We start from the raw sequence: 25,131 nt of genomic DNA on the forward strand, positions 1-25,131 counted from the left end.
ATCAGAGAGGGCCATGTGTCCAACCCAGGCAGCTGACACGTATCAACCTCAAATTCCACCTGGAATTGCGGCCTTCGGGGCCTAATTCCCAAGAAATGGCGCAAAACGGCGCAGCCCACCAAATCCAGGTCAAACGACCTAAGAGAGGGAACTTTTCCCAATGACCCTATAAATAAGGAGAAATTTTCCCTATTTTTGGGATACATTCAATCATTTATTACACTTACCCTACATTCTCTTACATCAGAGAACACCTGATCTCATAATCTGAGAAGATCTTACCTAAATTTCGCACCTTTTCCTATTCTCACTCAAGTACTAACTTGATCGTCGGAGGTGGAGCTCCAACCACCCGGAGTCTCCGTTGTTTTGCAGGTACAGGCCGCATTCATCCAGTCTTCGAGCTGTAACTCTTCTGAGGGACAAAAACACCCAAAACAACATGCTTTCAACTACATCCCTAGTTTTCTCATTAAAACCAAAATAACAAATCTCACATGCTTCCCAAAGACTATAACGATTATAGTCCAAAAACCCTATAAGTCTATGGAAGTAGACATTAAAAGACTCACCATCATATTGAGGAAAAGAAAAACATGTCATTTTTTACACAAAACAAATAAAAATCAAATAAAAGAAAAGTATACACAAGGACCCAGACTCAAGAAATCAATAACATTCAAACATACACTGTTCTCCAGCAATGGCGCCATTTTGACAGGGGGAAAAACTAGGTCGTTGACTAATCCTTCATAAACCAAAAAAAAATTGATAATCATTTAATAAACCTAAATAAAGGTAAGTCCAGGATCGAACCCAAAGGAATAGTTATGTTCAAGTGCTTTCAATTGGGCACCTAAGCTAGGTCGAAGTCGAAGGTGAAGATGTAACACTAACAACTATCAGAACAAAGAAACAAACAAGTAAAATACTAGGAATGGGAATCAACAAGTGATAATGACAATTGCAATAGCTTAGGAAGAACCTGCCAATGATTGGTTGTGAAGACTAATGATAAGATCTATTAATTGGAATCAAAGAGATATATTCTAATTGTTAAGCTAGTGGTCTCCACAAATAACAAACTAGAAGAATCACAATCCAAACCAATCGATAATTGCAATTCCTAAATCAATGGTGTGTATCAATAGAAATCACAATGCAATCTATTATAATTCTCAAGGCCTAATCAAATTACACACATGCTAACCTACATTAATCACTTTAATCTCAACAATCAATCAACATAATTACCAAATTAATCACAATCAATCAATCATACAAGTTTCACCCAATCTTTAGCCAAACAACTATTCAAAGATCATCATCTAATCAACAAGCAACTACAAAAATCAAGAATAAACAAAATATGAAGAACAATTACACTAATCAAGAATCAAATATCAAAATCAAATCAAAGAAACATGAAATTAAATAAAGCAATAAAATTAGATAGAGTTAGAAAACCTCATTGATTGATTATGGAGATCTTCAATGCAATTGTTATCTTGAATCTTCAATCTCTCAAATAACCATTGAAATCCCTCACTTTCTCTCTCTAAAACTACTCCTAAACTAACCTAAATCTAGAGAGAGAAGCTCTTAACCTAAGCTAAAAATATGAGATAGAAAGTCTTAGCTAATCTAAAGATCGTTATCCTAAAATAGAAGATACATCTTGTTGATATGAGTAGTATATAAAAACATTTTAAAGCAATCATGAGGGGTATTAAAGGAGGGGTTTGGAATATACAAATTAAATTTTTTTTGTTTACAGTAATGCTTTGCTCGACTAATGTGTTGAGATGGATTGGAGTTCCATCAACGCACCTCCACTATTTAAGCTTTCTCCACCATTGAAGCTTCCACCTTTTGCCCTCCTCGATCTCAACCCACCTTCCAGCAACGCTTCCACCGACAACCCCACCATCTCTGGTGGCTTTGACGCTTAATTTAACGACAACCCTATAAAAAGGGTAAATTTAAAGCATGGGTAACCCTAAAGGGTAAGGATGTCCATTACCCCATGCCATGAAGGTGGATGGTGGTAATGATGGATATTATTGAGATAGCACACGGGAAAGTAGGTGGTGACATTGATGGGTTTTAGTGAGCAAATGAAAGATGGAGAAAGGTGTCGGTGGTGATTTCATTAGAGGAAGAGGAAGCTAGTTTTGGGAAGAAAAATGAAGAATGGCATTTTGGGTATTCAAGCAAGTAAAATTCCCCGAATGCTTTGGGTTTAGACCTGTATGCCCTAAGGGAGGGCCTTAATTATGCGAGGGCATTGCCACTTCAATTTCTAGAAGTGGAAACAGAAAGCTATCAGGACTTTATTCAACAGAGAATGTGATCATATGCACAATGAGCTTGCAGCTGTTATCATCGATGTCTCATGACTTTTTTTTTTTTTCTAAAAACCCCATACGAGGGACTTAATTTATTAAATCATTAGACGAAACATCAACAATACGAGGCGGAATAGCATCCGACCAAAAACGTTGACAAAAATTCCAAGGTTGGAAATGGGCCAATTCATGAGCTACCTTGTTCCCTCCCCTCTTAACAAAAGACCAAGTAATATTATCAAAGAAAGAACATAAAGCAAAAATGTCATCTAAAACTAAATGAAAAGGACTAAAACCAGCAGCTCTAGCTCTCAAAGCTTCGCACACCACCATGCTATTTGTTTCCATCACAACCTTCTTCACACTTGCCTCTTTTGCAAGCTTCATCCCGAAGAAGATCGCCTTAGCTTCAGCCACCCGAGTCTCCCATCTACCTGCACTTTAATTAGAGGCGCACCACAGGACCTCCCCATCCCTATTTCTACAGACCATACCCAAACCAGAACCCCCATCACCCAAAGCACCAGCATCCGTATTGATTTTCACCCAACCTTCATTAGGTGGACTCCAGAAGGATGGCAGCGAACACCCACTCCCTTGCAGCCTCCCCTTAGCTTTAGAACTCGCCCCCAACCCCTCAATGCCGCATACCGTATCACTTTCCCTGCATTTGGCACTTCATTCTCAATAACTAGCTTATTTCTAGCACCCCAAATCGCCCAACATAAGGTAATAAACTTTACCTTATGTTCCTCCTATTGAAGCTCCCCAAAAACATACTCCCACCAGTCAAAAATCCACCTAAATTCTACAGCATCAAATTGTTGAAACTCACTCCTTCCCCAAATTTCTCTGGCCAACTCGCACTCCTTGATAGCATGTAGGGTCGTCTCCTCACTTTTTTTGCATACACCACAAGTCGGGTCAAAGCTATTAATCCAATGGTGAATACCTCCACAAGTAGGAAGAGCATCTTGGTAAGCTCTCCACGCAAAGACCTTAACTCTTGGTAAAGCATTTAAACACCAGATTTTTGCCCAGTACTTAGTCGAAGGAGCAGCAGCCAAGCTCACTATCTGGCAAAGTATGCTATAGATATGAGCTTAGGACATCTTGATCATTTTGTATGCTCAATAAGCGCTGCAACAGCTTATGTTGCTGATCTCAAGGCTCTTTCTCATCCAGCTTATTGGCTTTACAGTATTGTATATTTTCCTAGTGGTTTGTTTAAAAAATTGTTTCTATAAGACTTTGTTTCTAGTTATTTGGTTTAGTGTTGGACTATGTCAAGAGAATGCATATTTGCAAATAATCGCTTCTTTGAACTTTAGGATGTGATAGTTTTAAGGGCTCTGCCCAAGTAATGCATGCACCTTTGTGTTAAAAAAAAAAATTTAAAGATTGTAATTCAATTAAACAATTTTGGTGGTAATTTGTTGCTGCTTTGCCACTGCAGCTCATGCCTCCGTCTCACTACTACTTCTCTTGCTCTACCACAATAACTCTTACTCATGGAAATCGAGCCCAAGGACCTAGTGAAATAAACGCATTAGCTATGAGTAACTATAAAGGTTAAAAAGATTTCAGATTAGTACTACATAGCAAGTGCGTCCTTAGTACTAGATGAATGATGCTTATGTTCTTCCTTGCAAAGAGAGAAGCAAAGAACCACCTAACGCAACAAAAACCTCTTTGTTTCACACAAATTATAAACCTATCGTTACTACAGTAGTAGTGCTACTTGAGAGAGTTGAGAACATTCCGCAACAAACGATCCACAGAGAAGTACACAATATCACACCAATGGGACCATAATTATAATCAATATGAAAAAAGAATTTTTTTTTTTTTTTTTTTTCCCTCCTTAGCTTATTAAAGCTTATAAAATCAAACAGCAGCAATGAATTAAAACCATTAATATGACAAGCAATACTAAAGAACATTAACACGATAAATACTTAACTAGGTAACAGAAAAATGTTCATCAAACCCGTCTATACAAAGGGATCATCCAAACATTACCAGGTCACCGGCCAAACCAGGCCCTCTGCTGTATTTCTCCATCATTCATTAACTTGTCTAACACAACATTTAGGTCAACTGACTGGCCATTTTCTGTAAGTTTGCGAACTGTTGCCCTAACAACGTCCTTGGGAAAGCCCATACTTGTCACCTTATCGACAACATCATCAACGGGAACTCTGTTACCACTTCCTCCAGAATTTGATCCACCACCAAGCCCAGCAGCAGTAGGAATAGGATGTGGTAAAATTTTAGCAGTGGGAAGCTGAGGATAATTGCTGCCACTCCCAACGGGAGAATGTGGTTGTGCTTTAATGGATAAGCCACTGCTATAATGTGAAGCAGGTCCACCATACGGGTACTGTTCACCAGGCCCTGATGGTGGAACATAAGCAGATGGAATACCAGAATTGGATCTGCCAGTTGGTGGTGGCTCATACATAGAAGTAGGGCTTCCATAGTATGGCTGGGAGTGAGGTGGTGTACTGCTTGGTTGGGATGCTGACTGATGGAGATTCGGTGGGTAAGTCTGAGATGGCACAAATGGACTATCCTCTGGACGATGTCCCAATGGAGGTGAAATGTGAGGAGTGCTAGCACCCACACCAGTAGAATGCTGTTGTTGAGGAGGCTGGGGAGGCTGGGGATACGGTGGGGTAAGGGTTGATAGATATTGTTGAGGCGGAGGAGCAAGTGCAAGGGATTGTTGCTGGTGCTGAGCTGGAGGCAGCATTTGATACTGTTGGCTTGGTGCTTCTTGAGTCTGGCTAGGTGGTGAGAAATAGGCATCTCGCTGAGGCCCAGGCGAGATGTGACCTGGTGGAATGTGGCCTGAAGGAAATTGAGTGGTCCCAGGGGGAGGATGACTGTGTTGCTGAGATGGTGGAGGAGCATTAGAAGGGAGAGGAGCTTGCTGAGGAGCAGCAGCAGAAAATTGTGGGAGACCAGATTGCTGAGGAGGAGCAGAGGCTGCTATTTGCTGCACAGGATCTGGATGGAAGGCCTTCGGAAATTCATGTGACTGCTCTGCCTTAGAAATTTGCATTTTTGCTAACTGCATATGACCTTTCATGACTTCTTGCTTGTCCTTCAAATCATGAACACCATTTTGCACCTGCAAACATAAACAAACAAAAAACAATCATGAGGAAATCTAGCAAGGTCTTGTGACAATAAATCTCCAATATCAATGGGGTAAGGGATGTAATGTCCATCGAGCAGGGAAATAAAATTGCATGCAGCCAACAATAGATAATTTTACCAAAAAAAAAAAAAAAAAAAGGTGTCAAAAAAAACCTATGCTGTAGAATTTGGCATTTTCTACATCCTCGAATTTAGAAATAGTCAGAAACACTCGAGACTTAAGAAATAGTTATGCAGTCTCTGTTCATTCCCCAACTCTTTCAACGCCAATTTCAGAGTGATCAAACTGTGAACCTGAGATGTAAATATTACTACACATGCTACACATTTAACTGAAATTAAATGAGCACATATCTGGTTTCAATTTTTGTTCCTAGCGTTCCAATTTACGAGTACGAAATTAGAGAGGACAGAAGATGGAGTCACCGAATAGGTAAAATTGCATAAGGTTAACATAAACTTGGAAAAAAAAATAATAACTACCTTCTTCGTAGTACAACTTGTCACTACTTGGAAAAATTCTATTAGTCTATTATAGGGTACATTTAGAACTTCACTAAAGATTCGCAAAAATTAGTACAAGGACAAAGCGTCTCTTTAGACATTAGGAGTTTAGGAAAAGAATTAAAGAGTATTTTTCAAAAGGGAAGTAACTTGGTTAAGACTTGTAAGAGAACTATTTGCAACAATAGTTGTCCTAAAATGATCAAAAGTTACCCCAATATAAGTAAAAAGTTAGCTTTATATAAATAAAGGTATCTATGCTTCATCAAAAGTCATTTACTTTAAATAAGTAAAAATCAAATCTCAGTGTGTAACGATAATACTGTAACAAAATTTATCCCATTGCTATTTTAATTTATAATTATCCCTGCAAATTATATGTCAGCCCAAACAAGTTTAAAAGCTATACCAAATTGGCAAAAGTTTACCATAAAACTATTCAAGGCACACTAATATTTATGTAAACTAGATTTAAACAATAGTTTGTGGGTATTAAGATATCCCCGTGTGTGGGGTATGTATTGGAGTCTTAGACTCCGGAGACAACCATTATGTTTTAGAGTAATACAAGTGTAATATTAGCTAAAAATATCAACCAAACTTTTACTCCATTGTCGTTCTTTAACCACACCATTATCTTACACGATTACACCCACTCACTTTTTCCTAACAAACCAACAAATAATAGAAAAAACTAAAGACATAAACTCCAACTGCTCCCATTCGTCCAATTTAGCATACTTAACAGCGTACTAAAGATGGATAGAGAAGACCTAGATCTAATATTGATGGCAAATATATTAACCAAAAAAAAAAAGTGAAATGATGGGGCTTTATGTCACAAGGCTTAAGGAGAGTTGAAACCATGGATGTTGCTTTTGCCGGTAGTCTTCTCTTGCGACCTTTTTCAGCTATGGGCAAGTATGCCACTCATTCTCTTTTGTTCTCTCTCTCCGCACACAACCTTTTATTTATTTGTCAAGACATACATTATTTGGAAACAAAAAAGTGTTACACCTTGTGAGTTTTTTTAAGTGCCCAAGTCAAAACTTTGACCAATGATATTTTAAATTATAGATAACATAACTTATAAGCTATGTTACTTGGACTCGAGCCCCCATGTCCGACACGGGTGCGTGTCCAAGCGTCCGACTCGGCTATTAGGAATAAAAACCCACAAATAATAATACTTAAAGCCCACAAATTAATAATTCTTAAAAATCGTATTACACACACACAACCACACACACACACACACACACACACATATATAGGGGAGGGATCCGATGAGAATAGGCTCATATGTGAGAATCTATTAACCATTACTAAAACAGAAATATGCTGACATCATCATCTTTTTCAAATGTATATGTGTCACTTTCTCATGAAAAAAAAAATTCCCGCCAAATGCATTTATGATGTCATATATGTTTTGTTTGTTTTTTTTTTGTTTGTTTTTTTTATTTTAGAAATTGGTAATTGTTTTATTTTTCATTTTTAATAATTTACATTTCAATCTTTTGACTGTGTCAATAAATATATAAATAAGTTTTATTTTTTATTGGAAAAAATAAATTGATATCTAAAAACTGGCTTTCAATTTTATATTTTGATACCCATGTAATTTATAATGATAGCTGTATATTTTTTATGATTTAAGTTATAAGAATATACGAGTAAATAAATAATAGAAATAAGCTATTTCATTTCAATTATTTTTGTAATTCGTGCATCGCACGAGTCTAATCTAGTTCATACTTATTTGAGAACATATTTTAAATTTAGAACATGTGAGTAAAAATTTAAAACATACGAGGAAAAATTTAGAACATGTGCCTCAAATTAAAATTTAGAAAATATGAGTAATAATTTAGAACATCCGAGAACATCATACTTAACTTTCTGTAGCATAGCGCTAAGAACAAAATGCCTAGAAATTTAGAACCTAGACTCAATGATTCTTAACATATGTAATAGTTCTTAGAAGAAAAAAATTAGCTTTTCAAAATATAGTTTTAATTGGAACATGATACTCAAATTTTAAAACCTTAAACTCAAAAACAAATCTCAACATGTATGCAATATTTTTTAGAACATATGCAACATATTTTAGAACATATGTAATAGTTTTTTGAACATACTTAAATTTTTTAGAACATAATTCGTTAATATTAAACACGAATTGAAATTTGATTTCTGCAACGAATTGATTTGAAATCAGTTTATTCTTGATTTCCAAGGTAACAAAAACATATGAATTGTTGTTTAGTTTTTTATATTCAATTAAAATTCCCTGAAATTTCTAACTCTATAATTTGCCCAATTTGATTGATTTGGATGAAAATTTTTTGATTTCACATATTAAACTATCAACTAAGCTTAGTTTACCTTTGATTAAGCTTCACAATTTGAATTCTTGACTACAATTGTTCAAAAGTTGATACAAAACACATGAAATTCCTGAGCATGTGGTGATGGTGGTCGTCGTGGAGAGGAGAGAGAGTGTTGGCCATGATGTCGGGAAGAAAAAGAGTGATAGTGGTGGAGGTGACGGCATAAAGGCTATGGAACAGGCAGTGGTGGTGATAGAGGAACTAGAGATTGGATAGTGTTGGTTAGGAGAGGAGAGAGAATGTTGAGATTGAAGATGATGGGTTTAATTTAGGAAATTTTGCAAAAAACCACCTTTTAAATCTTGTTTTCTGCACATAACCACCTTTTAAAAAAAATGTTGCAAAAAACCACCAATTTTAAAAATTTTGTTGCAAATTACCACTATTTTAGCCAAATTTATCAATTGTTTTACATTGAATTGGTAGTAAGTTGCAACAAAAATTTTAAAATTGGTGGTTATTTGCAACATTTTTTTTTAAAGGTGATTAAATGCAAAAAAACAAGATTTAAAAAGTGATTTTTTGCAAAATCTCCTTTAATTTATTTTCAAAACATTTACCTTAACATATTAGAAGATAAATGTGTTCTTACATATAAAGTTTTCTCACATAAGAGAGGTGTTCTCATATGAGCCTCTTGTTTAGGGTAATTTTACCCTGCCACGTGGCCCAATCAGAAGGTGACACGTGTCAGCCCCAAATTGGTCTAAAATGGACCAATTCCTTTTCGACAAGTGTCATTCCCGAAATCAAGGGAAAAGGCGGCCTTCAGGCCCAAATCCCGAGAATGCCGCCTAACGGCGCAGCCCACCAATGATTAGGGTTCAGTAACCTAATCAGGGGCACAATTCCTAAAAACCCTATAAATAGGGAGATGTCCCTCATTTTGAGGACACGTTTTTTGATCATTTATTGCACACTTACTCTTTGATAGAGACATCCTGAGCTTGGAATCCGAGCAGATACCTACCTAAATTTCCGCACCTTTTTTCTCCCTTCAAGTTTCTAACTTGTGCGTCGGAGGCGGAGCACCACCCAACTGATGTCTCCGTTTGTTTTGCAGGTACAGCTCACCCCGGATGAGTCTTCGTGTTGTAACTCTCCCGAGGGACAAAAACACCCAAAACATTTGGCGCTGTCTGTGGGGAGAGTACCTCGAAGATGGTTCAAGAGTCTGTACCACCCCCTAACCGTCTGGGCGAAGACCCAGAAGTCTTTACAGACCATGAGGATGAGGATCCTCAGAGAGACTCTGGAGCGGGGCGCCTCACAGGCGGGTCCGAGCAGACCCACTGGGCAGCCGGAAGGGGCAACCCAAACGACAGCTGGATCAGCCCCTGTCACCCGAGACGAACTCATGAGGTTTATGACGAGTTTCAAGGGTGAAATTACAGAGCTGATCACCAAAAGCAGGGCTGGCCCAAGTAAAGGTCAGTCGGCGAAGAAGACTCCTCCAGAGAAGGGGAAGTCAGTCAGAAACCGGCAGCCCACTCCCCATCCAAAGGAGAAGGCAGCCGGGACCATTGATTGGTAAAAAATTCTCTTTCCTGGGGGGAACACCAATAACACTCGTCGGCCTCAGCAGCAGCCGGTGAGAAGTAAAAAATCAACTCTTGATGCCCGGGAGATTATTAACCGGAAGAGAAACCAATCGCTGTCTGAGTCGGCTTCAACGTCGAACTTTCCAGACAGCTTCAACAACATCTCTGCAAGGAGTGTACCCTCCTTGCATGAGAGCCAGACAGGCGGTAATACCGTCCATTCTGGCCCTCATATGATTGGAGTTGTCCCGTATGTGCCTACTCAGGCTTACGGGCAGTATCCTCCTCACTTCATGCAGCCGGCCTTCTTTAGGGGTCAGGCGGCATATCCAAATGTCCAGCCATTGGACTGGCAGCTTCGTCTGTTGCGCCTTGGTGAACAACCTTCTGCGTTCACTCGGGAGATAACCGAGGCGGCACAGCCGGCAAAGGTTAAGAATGTGTTGGTTGATACCTATGATGGTACCACCAATCCGGAAGATCACCTCATGGCTTACACCAACCTCATGTATCTGCAGGGGTTGGACGATGCCACTTGGTGTCGATGCTTCCCGGCTACATTGAAGGGCATTGCCCAACAATGGTTTGGCAATCTGCCAGCCGGATCCATAGATAGCTTCAGGAAGCTTGCCTTCCTGTTTGCTTCCAACTTCTCAATGAACATCCCTGCTAAGAAAACAAGCCTTGATTTGAGCACTGTTAAGCAGGGAGAGAGAGAAGGGCTGCGCTCATATGTCAGGCGGTTCAAACTGATCAGAATTTAGATTCAGGGGCTGTCTGATGAGGTAGCCTTTACAGACTTTTTTAAAGGTCTGAGAGACGGGTCGACCTTTAAGTTCGACCTAGTCAGAAAGCTACATTCAAGCTACCGACCTCTGCTCGCCTGGTCAGCTCCAAGAAGTCTGACAAACAGAAAGACAGCCGGTCAGCTCAGCCGGCCAAACACAAAGAAGAGAGCAAGAAAAGAAAAGAAGTCTGGGCGGTTACTGACTCTCACCAGCCGTCCCAGAAGAAAAAGAAAGAATTTAAACCGTACGTTCCCAAGTACGAGTTTAATAAAGACTGCAACTCCATCCTCATGGAGGTAAAGGACCGACTGTCCATTGAGAAGCCGAATCCTATGAAGAGTTCTGTCCAGACACGGAACAAGAATAAATTTTGTCAGTTCCATGAGGAGGTTGGCCATGACACCAACGACTGCTTCAGTCTTCAGCGTGCGTTGGACCGTCTGGCTAACAAAGGGCTATTGAAGTCCTACATTTCTAAGTCCCCAGCCGGGGCAAAAAAGAAAAACAAGGGTCAGTCCTCCAAGACTACCCCCCAGCCTGCTAGTAGCTTGGATACCGATAAGGAGCCGGTCTACACTATAGCAGGCGGGTTCTCATGTGGTGGCCCTACCATCCGGGGCACCAAGAGCCATCTTCAAAAGATGGACAAAGAAGATGATGAACAGGCGCCAGCTCCTCCTTCCCAGACGTCTTGATCATTGAGAAGGATAGGGGCAGCGTCCGCCGCCCGCATGATGACCCGGTGGCCATTGAATGTAAGGTTGCCAATCAGCTGGTTGGACGGACCCTTATAGACACCGGCAGCTCATCAGACATCATCAGTCTCTGGTGTCTGCAAAAGCTGAAATACAACGTCAGCAGCATGCATCCGGTCACCCACCCCTTGGTTGGTTTTGGGGTGGGATGGTCTACCCAGCCGGGAGAATTGACTTACCCATCCGGCTGGGAGAGAAAGGCCAGGGACGACATATTGTCGTCAGATTCTTGGTCGTTGAGGAGTTGACCGCCTATAACATCATTCTTGGCAGGCCAACCCTCAACGTAGCCAAGGCAGTAATCATCCCGTCCCTCATGCTCATCAAGTATGAGAGGGATGACGGCTCTGTTGGTTCCTTGAATGGGGATCAGAAGACAGCCCGAGAGTGCTATCTCTCAACCGTCCGAGATACTGTGGCCCCAGGCGGTCAGGAACCAATAGACCTTGACAATGTCAAGGATGCCGACCCAGCTCCTGCCCCACCAGCAGCCGGAAAGAAAAGAAAGGCTCCTTTGCCGGTGGAGGTGAAAAAAGAGAAAAAATAGCAATCACTGACCGGTGAACGGTCAGATGAGCTCCGTCCCTAACCGGCTGGCGAAAGCATTGATCTCGTTCTGGATAACAGCCGTCCAAAACGTACTGTTAAGGTTGGGACGGTTGCTCATGCTACCTTGGGTGCAAGCTTGCACCTTTTGCTGAAGGAATTCAAAGACATTTTTGCCTTTGAAGTGGAGGAGATGCCAGGCGTCAGCCCGGATCTTGTTGTCCACAAACTCGCCGTGGACCTCAAAAAGAAGCCCATCCGACAAAAGAAAAGAAACCATGGCGAGAAAAGAAGTCAGGCGGCAGCTGCCGAAGTCAAAAGCTGCTAAACGCCAGGTTCATTCGGCCTTGTAATTTTCCCGACTGGGTGGCCAATGTGGTCCTTGTTAAGAAACTGAATGGGACCTGGCGCATGTGTGTTGATTACACAGACCTCAACAAGGCGTGTCCAAAGGACAGTTACCCGCTTCCAAAGATCGATAGTCTGGTCGATTCTACAGCCGGTCACGCCTTGATGAGCTTTATGGATGCCTACTCCGGCTTCCATCAGATACCCCTGTGGAAGAAAGATCAAGAGAAGACGACCTTCGTCACTGACCAGGGGCTATTCTGTTATACTGTGATGCTGTTTGGCTTGAAAAATGCACCTGCCACTTTCCAACGGATGATTAATACGGTCTTCATTAATCAGATTGGGAGGAATGTGGAGGCGTACATTGATGATATGATAGTCAAATCCAAGCAGCAGGCGGATCACCTTGCTGATCTCCGAGAAACCTTCACCACACTCAGGCGGCATAAGGTTATGTTAAGTCCTAAGAAATGCGTCTTTGGTGTTGAGTCTGGGAAGTATCTCGGATTCCTGATTAATCAAAGGGGAATAGAGGCTAACCCCGAAAAGATACAGGCGGTGATCGACATGAAGTCACCCCGTTCGGTCAAGGAAGTTCAGAGACTCACCGGTTGTCTGGCCGCCCTGGGGAGGTTCCTCGGCCGGTCAGGCGACAAATGCCTTATTTCTTCCAAGCAATCAGGAAGAAGACCAGATTTGAATGGGGGGATGATGCTGAGGCGGCATTCCAGAGGTTGAAAGAGCATTTACATTCTCTGCCTAGGTTGGTCAGTCCTTTGCCTAGGGAGACGTTGTACATGTATTTAGCCGTCTCGGACAATGCCCTCAGTGTCGTTCTCCTTGTTGAGCGAGACGGCGTGCAGCTCCCGGTTTACTTCATTAGCCATGTTCTTAAAAATGCTGAACTCCGGTACCCCATGGTTGAAAATTTTGGCCTTGCTTTGTATATGGCATTCAAAAAATTGAAGCCTTACTTTTTGGCACATCCGGTGGTGATCTACACGGACCACCACTCAAGCGGCCAATGTCTACCTTGGACTCATCCGGGAGAATGTTGAAATGGGCTATTGAAATGCAGAGCCTTGAAATCACTTACGAACCAAGAAAGGCAGTGAAAGGTCAGGCGTTTGCCGACTTCATTGTTGAAATGCCTCGTCCGGTGGCTCCGGATAATCTTGATCAAGTTTGGAAAGTGTACGTAGACGGGAGCTCTACAAAGAACGGCTGTGGTGCAGGCGTAATTTATGAGTCTCCTGAAGGAGACAGATTTGAATATGCACTACGCTTCAAGTTTCAGGCCTCTAACAATGAGGCGGAATATGAAGCCCTGCTAGCCGGCATACGCATGTGTAAGGCGGCAGGGGCCATGAAAATTGACGCCTATTCTCAATTGGTTGTTAGCCAGTACGAGGGAAATTATGAGGCTACCCGTCCGGCTATGATCAAATATCTTCAGGCAGTCAAAGAAGAGGCCGGGGCACTTGAGGAATTCCGACTAAATCAAGTGCCTAGGTCTGAAAACTGGCATCTTCCGCATGCCATGACACGCCTCGGTCTGTCTTTTGGGAAGTCCTGGAAAAGAGAAGCATCTATGAAGATCCCATTGGAGTCCTGGACCGAAGCTCTACCTGGATGGATGGCATCCGGGCTTATCTTTCAGACGACACCCTTCCTGATTCGCCACAGGAGGCAGCCACCCTGAAGAAGCGAGCTGCGAGCTTCGAGTTGAGAAATGGAGAACTCTTCAAGGCGGGGTTTCTTAAACCCCTGTTGAAGTGTGTCACCCCAGAAAAGGGGAGGGAAGTTCTCGAAGACTTGCACTCGGGATTATGCGCCTCTCACATAGGCAGCAGGTCCCTAGCCACATTACTTTTGGCCCACTCTTGAGGCAGACGCCAAGGAATTGGTGAAAAAATGTGACAAGTGCCAAAAGTTTGGAAAATTTATTAATCGTCCGGCTACTGATCTGACGGCCATCCACAGCCCAATCTCGTTTGCAAAATGGGGCATGGACATTCTAGGTCCTTACACGCCTGCTCCAGGCGGAAAGCGCTATATCTTAGTGGCTGTGGATTATTTCACCAAGTGGGTTGAGGCTGAGGCGGTTAAAAACATCAAGACCTCAGACGTAATTTCCTTTATCTAGAAGAATGTTATCACCCGGTACGGGATACCCATGTCTATGGTGTTTGATAATGGTCCTCTGAGACGCCTCAGCTAAAAACTTGGTTGGGAGATCAGGGGATCTCAAGCTATTTCGCATCTGTTGGCCGGCCCCAAGCAAACGGCCAAGTTGAAGCTTTCAACAAACTCATCTCAGACGGCATTAAAAAGAAAATAGAAAGAGCCGGTGGCTTATGGGCAGAAGAATTAATCCATGTCCTATGGGCCATCCGGACAACAGCGAAAGGGGCAACCGGTGAAACCCCATTTCTCATGGTTTACGGTGCTGAAGCCGTCTTGCCCATCAAACATTACGAGCCGACTCTCAGTCATGTTGTATGATGAAGAGGCAAACTGGGAAGCAATGCGCCTGGCATTGGATTCACTCCCAGAACGCAGGGGCAATGCCGCCTTGCGTCATGAGATTTACCGTCTGAGAATGACTAGAGCCTACAACAAAAAAGTACACAAGCGTCCTTTGAAAGTTGACGACTTAGTGTTACGAAAAATGGAGGCAACCGGTAGGGCCAATGAGTTGGGAAAGCTAACACCAAATTGGGAAGGCCCCTACCGGATCTATGAAGAAGTAAGGGACGGCACCTACCGCCTGGAAACCCCAGACGGCAGGCGCCTGCCTAGAACTTGGAATGTAGACAATCTGAAAAAGTACTACTTCTGAGAATGTAAAATTTTTTAAACAAATGAACTAATCAAATCAAACTTTGTTTGCAAGTTGTTATTTTTTTATTCTCCATCCGGGTAATACCCAGGCGGGTTCTCCTTTACCCGACTACGTTTGACACAGTAAAGGTTACATTTGTTGGACCGCCTGGGTAATACTCGGATCCCTTTGTTTGTTTAGGTTTGATACTTTGTTTATTAAACCGCCTGGGTAATACCCAGACTGATCCGTTTAACTAAAAAACTATGTTCGATACTTGGTGTAAATTCAACACTGATTAAGAAACTAAGCACAAAAACGTTTAGTGGCTACACAACCGGTCTCAAACAAGACCCCCTCCGGGTGCAATCGTTGCAGAGAACAGACTATTTGTCGGTTCTACGTATCCATGCAGACGACAAAAATTGAACGACCAAATTGGTCAACTCATAGCCGTCTGACCAAAATAACCTACGAAGAACGAATAAGTTCCTATCAGTCGGTCACCGGATGAAGTTCTCACTTAGGTTATTTATTCCAAAAATTGCACCTCACCCCAATTAGGGCAAGAGTTCAATGGCTATGAAATCTCTACCAAGACGGACATACGCCATCTGTGTAGTGACCGAAACGCCTGTTGGTGTACGGTTGTGCACTTGGTTTGGGGCAATTACTACTGTGATTGATTGACTTACAAACATATCATGTTCTTTGCAGCATCAGACGTTTTCAAGTCAATCAACCAGCTCCAATTGAAACCAATCACACAGCCGTCCAGGGGCAAGGACAGCCGGACTACTGACTAGTTAGGCAAGAAATCGCCGCATGCTTTTGATAAGTTAGGCAAAAGTTAAAATTTGCAAAAAACAAAAATTCAAATGCAAAATGATCAAAACCGACTTAGTCGGTGCAATTCATAAAAGTCCATTCAACCAAATGGTTGTAATGGATCAAATGTTAACCGGGGTCCGGGAGAAAAAAATTGTTAATTAACCCGGCTCCATAGCCGGTAAAAACACAAATACTCGGCACGCAGGCCGGAAAAAGTAAGTTTTGGCATACAATCGCTGAATAAAAAGAAAATTAAAAAAGCAAAGACTGGCATACTGCCGCTGAGGGGTCACTTCTGGCCTGCAGACGGAGCCTCCTGGTTCTCCCCCTTCTCCTCATCATCTGAGGAAATTTGGTGCGCTTCACCGGGACCAGGAAGCTCAGGCGCGGTCGGCTCATTATTGTTGAGCCAGGCTTCAAAGGAGGCAGGCTCTGGCTCGCCTTGCTCTCTCAAGTACACCACGTACTCGGCATAGCTGTGTGTCATTGCCCAGATGCTATAATCAGCGTCTGGGTACAAGGCAGCCCAAGCAATCTTCATACGGGCGTCGTTGTCAGCATCACTCTCAGCAACAAGGCGGTTTTGCTCCGCCTCCAAGGTTGCTGCAAAGTTTTTCTGAGCTTGAGCAGCATCCTTCTCCAGCCTCTCAACCTTGGTTTTCAGTTTGCCAAGGTCCGCCTTGGCCTTCTTGAGCGCCTCATCAGCCTGTTTGGCGCTCTCGTCTGCCTTCTTCTGGGCCTCCTCCGCCCCCTTCTTGGCCGTCTCAGCATCCGTTTCCCGCTGGTCGGCCGCCTTCAGATCTAGCTCCAGCTGCTGGATTTTAGACGCCTGTGTCATAATTATTGCTTTAGTTTCAAGTTCATTTACGATAGTCGAGTGAAAAGCAATATTATCAGCGTCTATGGCGGACTTCTTGGCCCTTTTTACCTCTTCCCGTTTGCGGGAATAAGGACGTTTGAGCCCGTCCACCCGCAGCATGGCCTGCAAAAAAGCAGGCGGTATAAGAATTACAGGCGGGATAAAACGCTTGGAAAAAATAAAATTGAATTGACAAGTTTCTTACCTCAGCTAGAAGGGATAGAATGCGTTCAAGATTGAACGTCTCTATCCCAGGGATATTGTCCTTATCCCTCTTCCGGACGGCTTCCAGCATGGCCTTGGCGTGCCCTTCTGGACGTCTAGCCAGCGGGGAGATTGATCTGCACCACAATCAATACGTGATGAGTGCGAAACTAAGGCAGCACCTATTTGTTGTCGACCGTCTGAGGATGATGTCTGTTGGGAGTGAGATTTCACCCGTAAAGGCCACCCCAGCTCAAGCGGGGATTCAAAAGGGTTCTTACCTTCAGAGCCGGCCAAGCGAGAATCGCTTGCAGGCGTGGTGAACCCCGCGGCTGCTGATAAAGGATTGGCAAGATCAAGGCACATGCTGCCGCCTACCTTCTCGAGTCGCCCCGATACCCGTATCGTCTTAGCCCCGGCTGAGGCGCCAGGAGTTGACGCAGAGGCAGACTTTTTTATTTTATTGAGAACGGCTGGGGCCTCCTCTCTAGCCCGTTTGAGATTCTTCTCAAACGATTTCCCAACTTCTCCCCCCCTGTGAAAATAAACAAGTCAAGGTTAGTATCCGGGCCAGACAGTTTATAAAATAAACTTAAGAAAGGGTCAGGCGCTCAATACCTTGGCCCTGAGCTCGGCCGCAGCCTTCTCCGCAAGATCTTTGCGGATGGTCGCAGAAGACCGCTTGGGAGTTTTCTCCGACTGCAACATGTTTAGTGCTTCTTCTGCAAAAAGAAAGAAATTGGTCAAAATCATAAATCAATTCCGATAGGAAAAATACTACAAATGGTGTGAGCTCAGGCGCATACGTTTATTAAACATGTGCCCTAGCCCACAGGCGGCTAGGAAACATTCATCCCTGAACCAGGCGCTCTTGGGAATCCAATTCTTAGGGACTTTTATTGTTTCCCCGGTTGACAGAGTTGCGTCTGTGAGGCCGAAAAAGTCTGCCTCGATTATTTTGTCAAAGTCTTCCTCTGGGATCTGGGGAAGAGCGCACTTCCTGCCAACAAGTCAGGCTTCTTATTGTACAGACGAAATTCATAATTTTCCCGTGGGCTGACATCAGGTAGAACCGTTGCTTCCAGCCATCGAACTTTGAGACCTTGTCCAAGGTCATCATGTATTGCGGCTGTGTGGTTAGAGTATACCACGCCCTCCAGCCGCCCGGGCTTCTGCTGAGGTAATGCATGCTTGCAAAAGCCTCCCAGCCGGGGTTAAGCCCTTGGAACTTGCAGGCGGCAACAGACCCCAGAATGTTGGTCTAGGAGTTGGGGGTAAGTTGCCAGACCCAAGGCCGTAGCCTCTCAAAATTGCCTTCACCGCCTGGTGAAGGGGGAAGCGAAGGCCGGCTTTGAACGCCGCCTCATAACAGCCAAAATAGTTGTTGGCGTTCTCTTGATCATCCCCCCAGGCGATGGTGCCCAGCGCAGGCGGCACCTGGATCTCATACCCGTCTCCTAGCGGGTGCATTTTCTTAAAATTCTCTAAGTTCTCCCCCATCTGGATTCGGTCCTTGGAGGAGACGTGGATGCTGAAGGGATCGTCCTTCTCACTCCACTTTTTCCTTTCTTCCTCCTCGCTATCCGGAAGAGGGGGCAAGTCATCGCTGCTCTCAGAGGTAGAGGCGGAGCTGTCACTCTCCGTCTCCCCCTCGCTTTGGTCCATGGGGGCAGAGGCGGCCTCGTCGCCGCCTTGGTCACACTCTTCCAAAAAAGAGTCTGTAGGGGTTGAAGGGGCGCGCGGAGGGGATCTCTCCAGAGCCGCCAGACATTTCTCCCTCAGGCGTTTGGTCGAGCCTTCGCTCTTGTAATTCGAGTCTGTGGCCGTCTGCATTGTCCGAGCCATGGTGTCCTGCACAGACACATAACTGGTCGGAATCCATGGCAAAGGGTGGTCCCAACACCCCGAGCCGGCACTCCCAGTCCTAGACTCAGCCGATCCTGGTGACCGGCTGGACTCTAACCTAGGTTGTGCCGTGTGTGTTGGTGATGCATCCATTTATTGCAAGAAATATGTACAAGCGGTGAAAAAAGAAAAGAGCTGAGACAGAGACGGTACCTTTTGATTTGGTATCTGAACGTAGGCGGGACCGGTTGTATTGCTGAAGAACAAACTTTCTTGCTCACATCTGCCTCAAACAAGTGACTTCTGCTCTCTCAAAGTTTTTCTCTCTAGGAAATTTTTGTAAACGTACAAAATTATGAGGGTAAAACGGCTATATAAAGAGGGTAAATTTGGGGGCATTTCCATAATTTATCCGGAAGGTGAACGGTTACTCTGTAACGGTAAAAATACCGCCAACCGGAGCGTGACATGTGTCATAGATGCCACGTGGCGTGCCACGTCACATCTGTGAGGGGCAAATGTTTAGGGTAATTTTACCCTGCCACGTGGCCCAATCAGAAGGTGACACGTGTCAGCCCCAGATTGGTCTAAAATGGACCAATCCCTGCTTGACACGTGTCATTCCCGAAATCAAGGGAAAAGGCGGCCTTCAGGCCCAAATCCCGAGAATGTCGCCTAACGGCGCAGCCCACCAATGATTAGGGTTTAGTAACCTAATCAAGGGCACAATTCCCAAAGACCCTATAAATAGGGAGATGTCCTTCATTTTGAGGACACGTTTTTTGATCATTTATTGCACACTTACTCTTTGATAGAGACATCCTGAGCTTGGAATCCGAGCAGATCCCTACCTAAATTTCTGCACCTTTTTTCTCCCTTCAAGTTTCTAACTTGTGCGTCGGAGGCGGAGCACCACCCAACTGGTGTCTCCGTTTGTTTTGCATGTACAGCTCACCCCGGATCAGTCTTCGTGTTGTAACTCTCCCGAGGGACAAAAACACCCAACACACCTCTCCTTGTATATATATATTTAAAATTTTCCTACCTAGCATAGTGCGATTACACACTCGATCTTTGTACTAAGACATACTACGTATTAGGTAACAAGAGCGCACAAGATTTTAATTAGTTTGAAAATACTCCCAACATTTAGCAGAATATATACTAAGTTATTGTAATTACGCAAACCAAAGAAAAGTGGAAATGGGGACAATGCATGTGGGTACTTTTATATTTTATATTAAAGTGGAGAGAGACACAAGAGTATGTGAGTTATTAAATAAAATTAGGCCAAAAAATGTGGGGTTGTAGATGAAAAAAAAAAAAAGAGTAAGTATAGCTTAAAAAAGGAAAACGAAAAGTCTTTATAGCTTAAAAAAAACCGAAAAGTATGTAGTACTTGGGAAAACGAAGGGATAGAAAAGAGAGGAAAAATTACATAGTTGTCAATATGATTGTAAGTATAATACAAAGCAACTAGTTTCACAAAAGTAAGGGAGTATTATATTTGAAGAGTGAAGGAAGATATACTTACTTCGTTTTTTAAATCTTGCACCACTTGCCTTTTAAAAAAGTTTCATAAATATTACACCACTTGTCTTTTAAAAAAGTTTCACAAATACTACACCATATCCATCTTAGGAAACAAAATATCTCTGTTTACACTAAAATACTCAATAAACCGTTGTTTTAACACTTGAATCTTTACTTTATGTTTACATTAGATGGATAATTTTGTATTTTTATCTTTCTCTCTTTCTTTCCTCCACTACCAAAAAAAAAGTGTGTCCAACCCCTATGGTGTGATATTAAAAGAACAAAGGAAGTATTTATATATTCAAGAAACATTTGTGTGAAAATGTCTTACCGTCATAAGACTATTGTTAGTCACTACAAGCATGTGACCGTATCCCAATTTTTCTCTTTCCTTCGCCCAACATAACTAGAAGGTGTTCATATCATGGTAAAGTGGTCTTATTTAAAAATTTGTATTATCCTAAAATGAGTACATTACAATGAAAAAAAAGGAGGGGGCAGCAATATTTGTGAAACTTCCTAATATGTAAATGTTACAATAATAAAGGAAAATCTAAATTATATTTAATGACGAAAAAATTACAATTTGCAGAGATTAAGAAGCATTATTGTATATACTAAGACACGAAAAAATTCTACACTACTAATACGATAGCAATCCATGTATTGTGACCGACAACAAGAGCTAATCCTGGTATTCAAGTCGGGTTCAGTCGGGTGAAATCAAGTCTTGGTTAAATCAGGTTCATGTTATGTCGAGTCAATCAAGATTCAGAACACGTTCAGGTTCGATTCAGGTCAATTCTGGTTTAGGTTATTCCGGTTCGTTCGCCTTTTCGAATATAGGTCGGATTCGATTCGAGTCAAAATGAGATCGAGTTTAATTTCAGTTCAGGTTGTGTTAGAGTCGGGTTTGGGTGGGTTAATAAGATGGTACATTCGGGTTCGGGTTAGTTTAAAGTCGGGTTTTGGTTCAAGTTCAATTCTAATAAATATCGATATGGTTAAGTTAAACCTATATAATTACGCCTTCCTTAATTTGATCAAGTATTATCAAGATTTTATTAAACGCATATACGAGTAATAGAGAACAAAGGGTATATAAGCTGAATCAGATTGAGGGTTTACAAAATTGTACCAGTAAATGTATGGACAAAAGGTATAAAATTTTATCAAACCTTCCATGACTCGAGTACAGATTTTGATTGGGTCGGGTACTAGTTCGGGTGCGGGTTGTTGTCGAGTCGGATTAAATCGATTGACGGTTACTATCTGGTCGGGTACAAGTTCGAGTTCAGGTCATAAAGTATCGGTCAAATCAGTCGTCGGTTAAGATCACGTCACGTTCAGGTCGAGTTACAAGTCACTAATTTCACCCCATTGTTCGGGTAGATTGGGTTCAGATCAACAGGTCGGGTTCTTGGGTCAGGTTTTTTTTTACAGCTGTACCGACAACATTAATCCAAACAACAATGGCCTAAAAACAAAGAAATTATGTTAAAGAAGGCAGTAAATACCTCTAAAAGGATGTTTTCCAGTTGTCTCATTTTCCCATCACTGCTTCCATGACTATTGCTAACTGATACCTTGAACTCATCAACAGAGTGTTCGAGATGGCGTGTTCTACTCTCCAGCTGGGACAGCCGCGCACTTAGACCATTAATGGCATTCAGGACACTGTCTATATATCTTTTCATTGTTTGATCAATCTCAGATAAAATTGCTGAATCAGTTACTTTCTGAGATTTCTCACAAATTATTCTGTCAGGTTCAACATGATCCACGGAATTGTAGCTCTGAATTATTCATAACGGCAAAAAGTCAGCAAAAGGAAGGGCTACTAACATTCTCAAGTTGAGGAAAAAAAACAAAAAGAAATAAAATTCGATATTTTCTACATACAACAGCTCAAATTAAGCACATTCTTCTTGGGAGACCAGATATTTCAAAATTTCATAAATAACCCATTGTCATTGTTTATAAGCTCCCAATTTCTCAAGAGGCAATACTCAAATGCCTTAATGTAATATTGCTTTTTTAAAACTCCTTATCCATTACCCATTCTCCCTCCTCACATTCAACGCCCAACCTTTGATGCTTATATCTAACAACCCACAGGCATGCAGCCCAGCCATAGAGCAGCTGCTGTAGTTTACCATACATTGCCCCCCATGAGTGGCCAAGACCTGCTAATTTGTTTCACTAAGGTCAGGGCTGGGAGGGGCAGCAACAGTGGATAAGGGAAGGGGTAGTCAGACAGTCAGAAGGGGGTAAGCATTGGTGGAGGCCAGCCGTGTGCCAGTGTTCAAACAGAGGGAAAACTGTAGGGGTGCTTGTACAAAGGAGATGGCTGGAGGGGGTGGAGGAGCAGCAGCAGTGTATTTTAAAATAAAACCATTACATTTTGTTACTCTTATTCAATGAACCTATCCGGTTATTTTTCATAAAACAAAGCTTCATTTAAGCAAGTAACTTCAAGGTTGCTGGTCTGCAATTGGACAAATTAAATTTATTGATATATAAACCTTAAAATTCCTTATTAACACATCTCATATCCTCCACCCTGAATTTTTCTATTTAAAAAATAAAATACATTGGTTCAACAAAAATCCTTAATTGCACACAAAATGACAAAAGTGGTTACATGACTGCATGATATGCATGGCAGTTACTCCCTCCAGTCCACAATGATGTTCTTGTTTGGAATCTTTGACATTTTTAAAAAAGAGAGAATCTTCTAAATTTCTCTTACGCATTGTTTGGATAGCAAAGAAGGAAGGAAAAGAAGGGGAGGGGAAATGGAGGAAGGGAAGGGAAAAGAAAGGGAGGGGGAGGTGAGCTTCATTTTCCCTCCAAATCTCTTCAATTTTTGAGAGATTATGGTTATTATAGAGAGAGGGAAAATGGATCCCTCCCTCTCCTTCCCCTTCCTCCCCCCAATCTTTTACCCAAACAAGAGATTTTGCCCCCCCCCTCCATTTCTCTTCTCTTCTTTTCCATCCATTTCTTCCTATCCAAACAAAGTGTTAATCTATAAGAGCAAATATAGTCATGTGGAATCTAGTTTAATTCATCTTGGTAAGTAGATTACTAATATCTAACTTTTTATAATTTTTGCTAGTGTGAGATTAAAGATATTTGCGGTTAAAGATGGGTAAAAATTTGCATCGATTTACAAAACAGAAACATCATTTTGAAACAGAGAGAGTAAAAGCAAAGAAGAAGAAGCATGATATTTGTCTTTCGGTCCCTAAACTACCTATTACCATTTCATATACAGTCAGTTCCCTGAATCTTTTTTTTCACTAAATATGTGTTCAGCAATAACCATAAACATAACTTGTTTGGCAAAAGAAGAAATTTAAAATCTCCAAAGCATAGCGATAAGGCACACAATATAATCAATTTTTCTACCCACCATCTACAACCAATTCATGCAATTTTTCCATATGATATGTATATATCACCGTCCCACACTTCAATCAATCAATCTTAATCCCATAAGTGGAGTCGGCTACATGAACCAAAAATGTTCATTACGCATAGTCATCCCACGCTTCAATGCTCAATAATTTTCAAACTCGTTGTGAATGTAAATTTACAAATTGCAAGAAAGCTGAAATTCCTAAATTATATATCCCCACAGAATACAGAAGCTAAATTATATCAACCAACACATCAAAAATTGCAGTAAATCCCCAAATTCGGGAGGGGGATAGTTTCTTCGTTGCAAACCTCTAAACTACGATTGATTCCGCACATATCTTAGAGATTACACATATCAAACTTCATAAGCACTCACTAAATTCCCAAACCCCATTGAACAAAAAACACCCACAAACAAAAATGAAAAAATAAAAAAATCGCATAGTTTCACCATTCATCCTAAAATTCAGATAACAATACATTGTCAAACATACAGGAAACTCACCAAAAAAAAAAAAAAAAAAAAAAAAAAAAAAGAGGGTCTAAATTCATCATACAAATGCGTCAATCAATCAACAGAACAAGAGAATAAAGAGAGAAATCATACTCTAAGAGGGGTAGAATTGGACTTAGAATCGAGGGAATTCCAAGACTTAGTGCCAGTAGCGGTAACAGGCGAGGGATCAGCGACGGCGGAGCGATGAATTGGCTGGAAATCGTAGTTGGGTAAAATCTCATCATTGGTATTGTTCAACGAAGATAGTCGAATATCGTTGGTACCCTCTTCTTCAGATTGTGGATTCATCAGATCTACGAAATCGTGGGAATTGGAATCATTATTGTTGTTGTTGTTGTTGTTGTTGTTGTTGTTGAGGTCAGTGCTCTTTGATCGAGATAAGTCCATAATCTGTTTGTCCATGAAGTTTGACGCATTCATTGAACACAAGCGTTAAGTAGAGAAAGTGTGAATTTAGATGGATGAGCTTGGAAGATACAAACAATGGTGGAATATTTGTTTAATCAAAGTGGGAAAGAGAATAATCGACAAGTGAATGAATTCTTTTTAAGGGGAGTTTGGCCTGGCATAGGAGGCTTGTTTTACACTTTTTTGTGAAAATAGGTCCCGTTTAGGAGTGTCAATTTAGGTATTTGAATCGGTTTAGTGAGATAGGTGGGTCAGGTCTGTTTTTAAACTTGAGTAATGCTTAATTATTG

At 41.9% G+C, this 25,131-nt stretch overlaps 1 protein-coding gene across 1 annotated transcript; it reads right to left on the bottom strand.

The window, feature by feature from the left end:
- Window positions 1-4,285: 4,285 nt before the first annotated feature.
- LOC110700258 (formin-like protein 3) lies at window positions 4,286-25,038 on the bottom strand. The gene is made up of 3 exons (XM_021877772.1): window positions 24,524-25,038; window positions 22,008-22,286; window positions 4,286-5,484 (listed from the first exon to the last, which is right to left on the bottom strand). Exons 1-3 carry the CDS (start codon window positions 24,851-24,853, stop codon window positions 4,375-4,377), a joined length of 1,719 nt encoding a protein of 572 aa, XP_021733464.1. The 5' UTR covers window positions 24,854-25,038; the 3' UTR covers window positions 4,286-4,374.
- Between the last annotated feature and the right edge of the window lie 93 nt (window positions 25,039-25,131).

The sequence above is a fragment of the Chenopodium quinoa genome, unplaced genomic scaffold (genome assembly GCF_001683475.1).
Source record: "Chenopodium quinoa cultivar QQ74 unplaced genomic scaffold, ASM168347v1, whole genome shotgun sequence".
NCBI classification, from domain to species: Eukaryota; Viridiplantae; Streptophyta; class Magnoliopsida; order Caryophyllales; family Amaranthaceae; genus Chenopodium; species Chenopodium quinoa.

Bases quoted from the DNA above. Each gene is read 5' to 3' on its own strand.
- LOC110700258 (XM_021877772.1), bottom strand. From the start codon at position 24,853: ATGAATGCGTCAAACTTCATGGACAAACAGATTATGGACTTATCTCGA. The intron at 22,287-24,523 runs GTATGATTTCTC...TGAATAATTCAG, and splicing joins CCAATTCTACCCCTCTTAGA to AGCTACAATTCCGTGGATCA. The intron at 5,485-22,007 runs GTATTTACTGCC...TTATGTTTGCAG, and splicing joins TGGAAAACATCCTTTTAGAG to GTGCAAAATGGTGTTCATGA.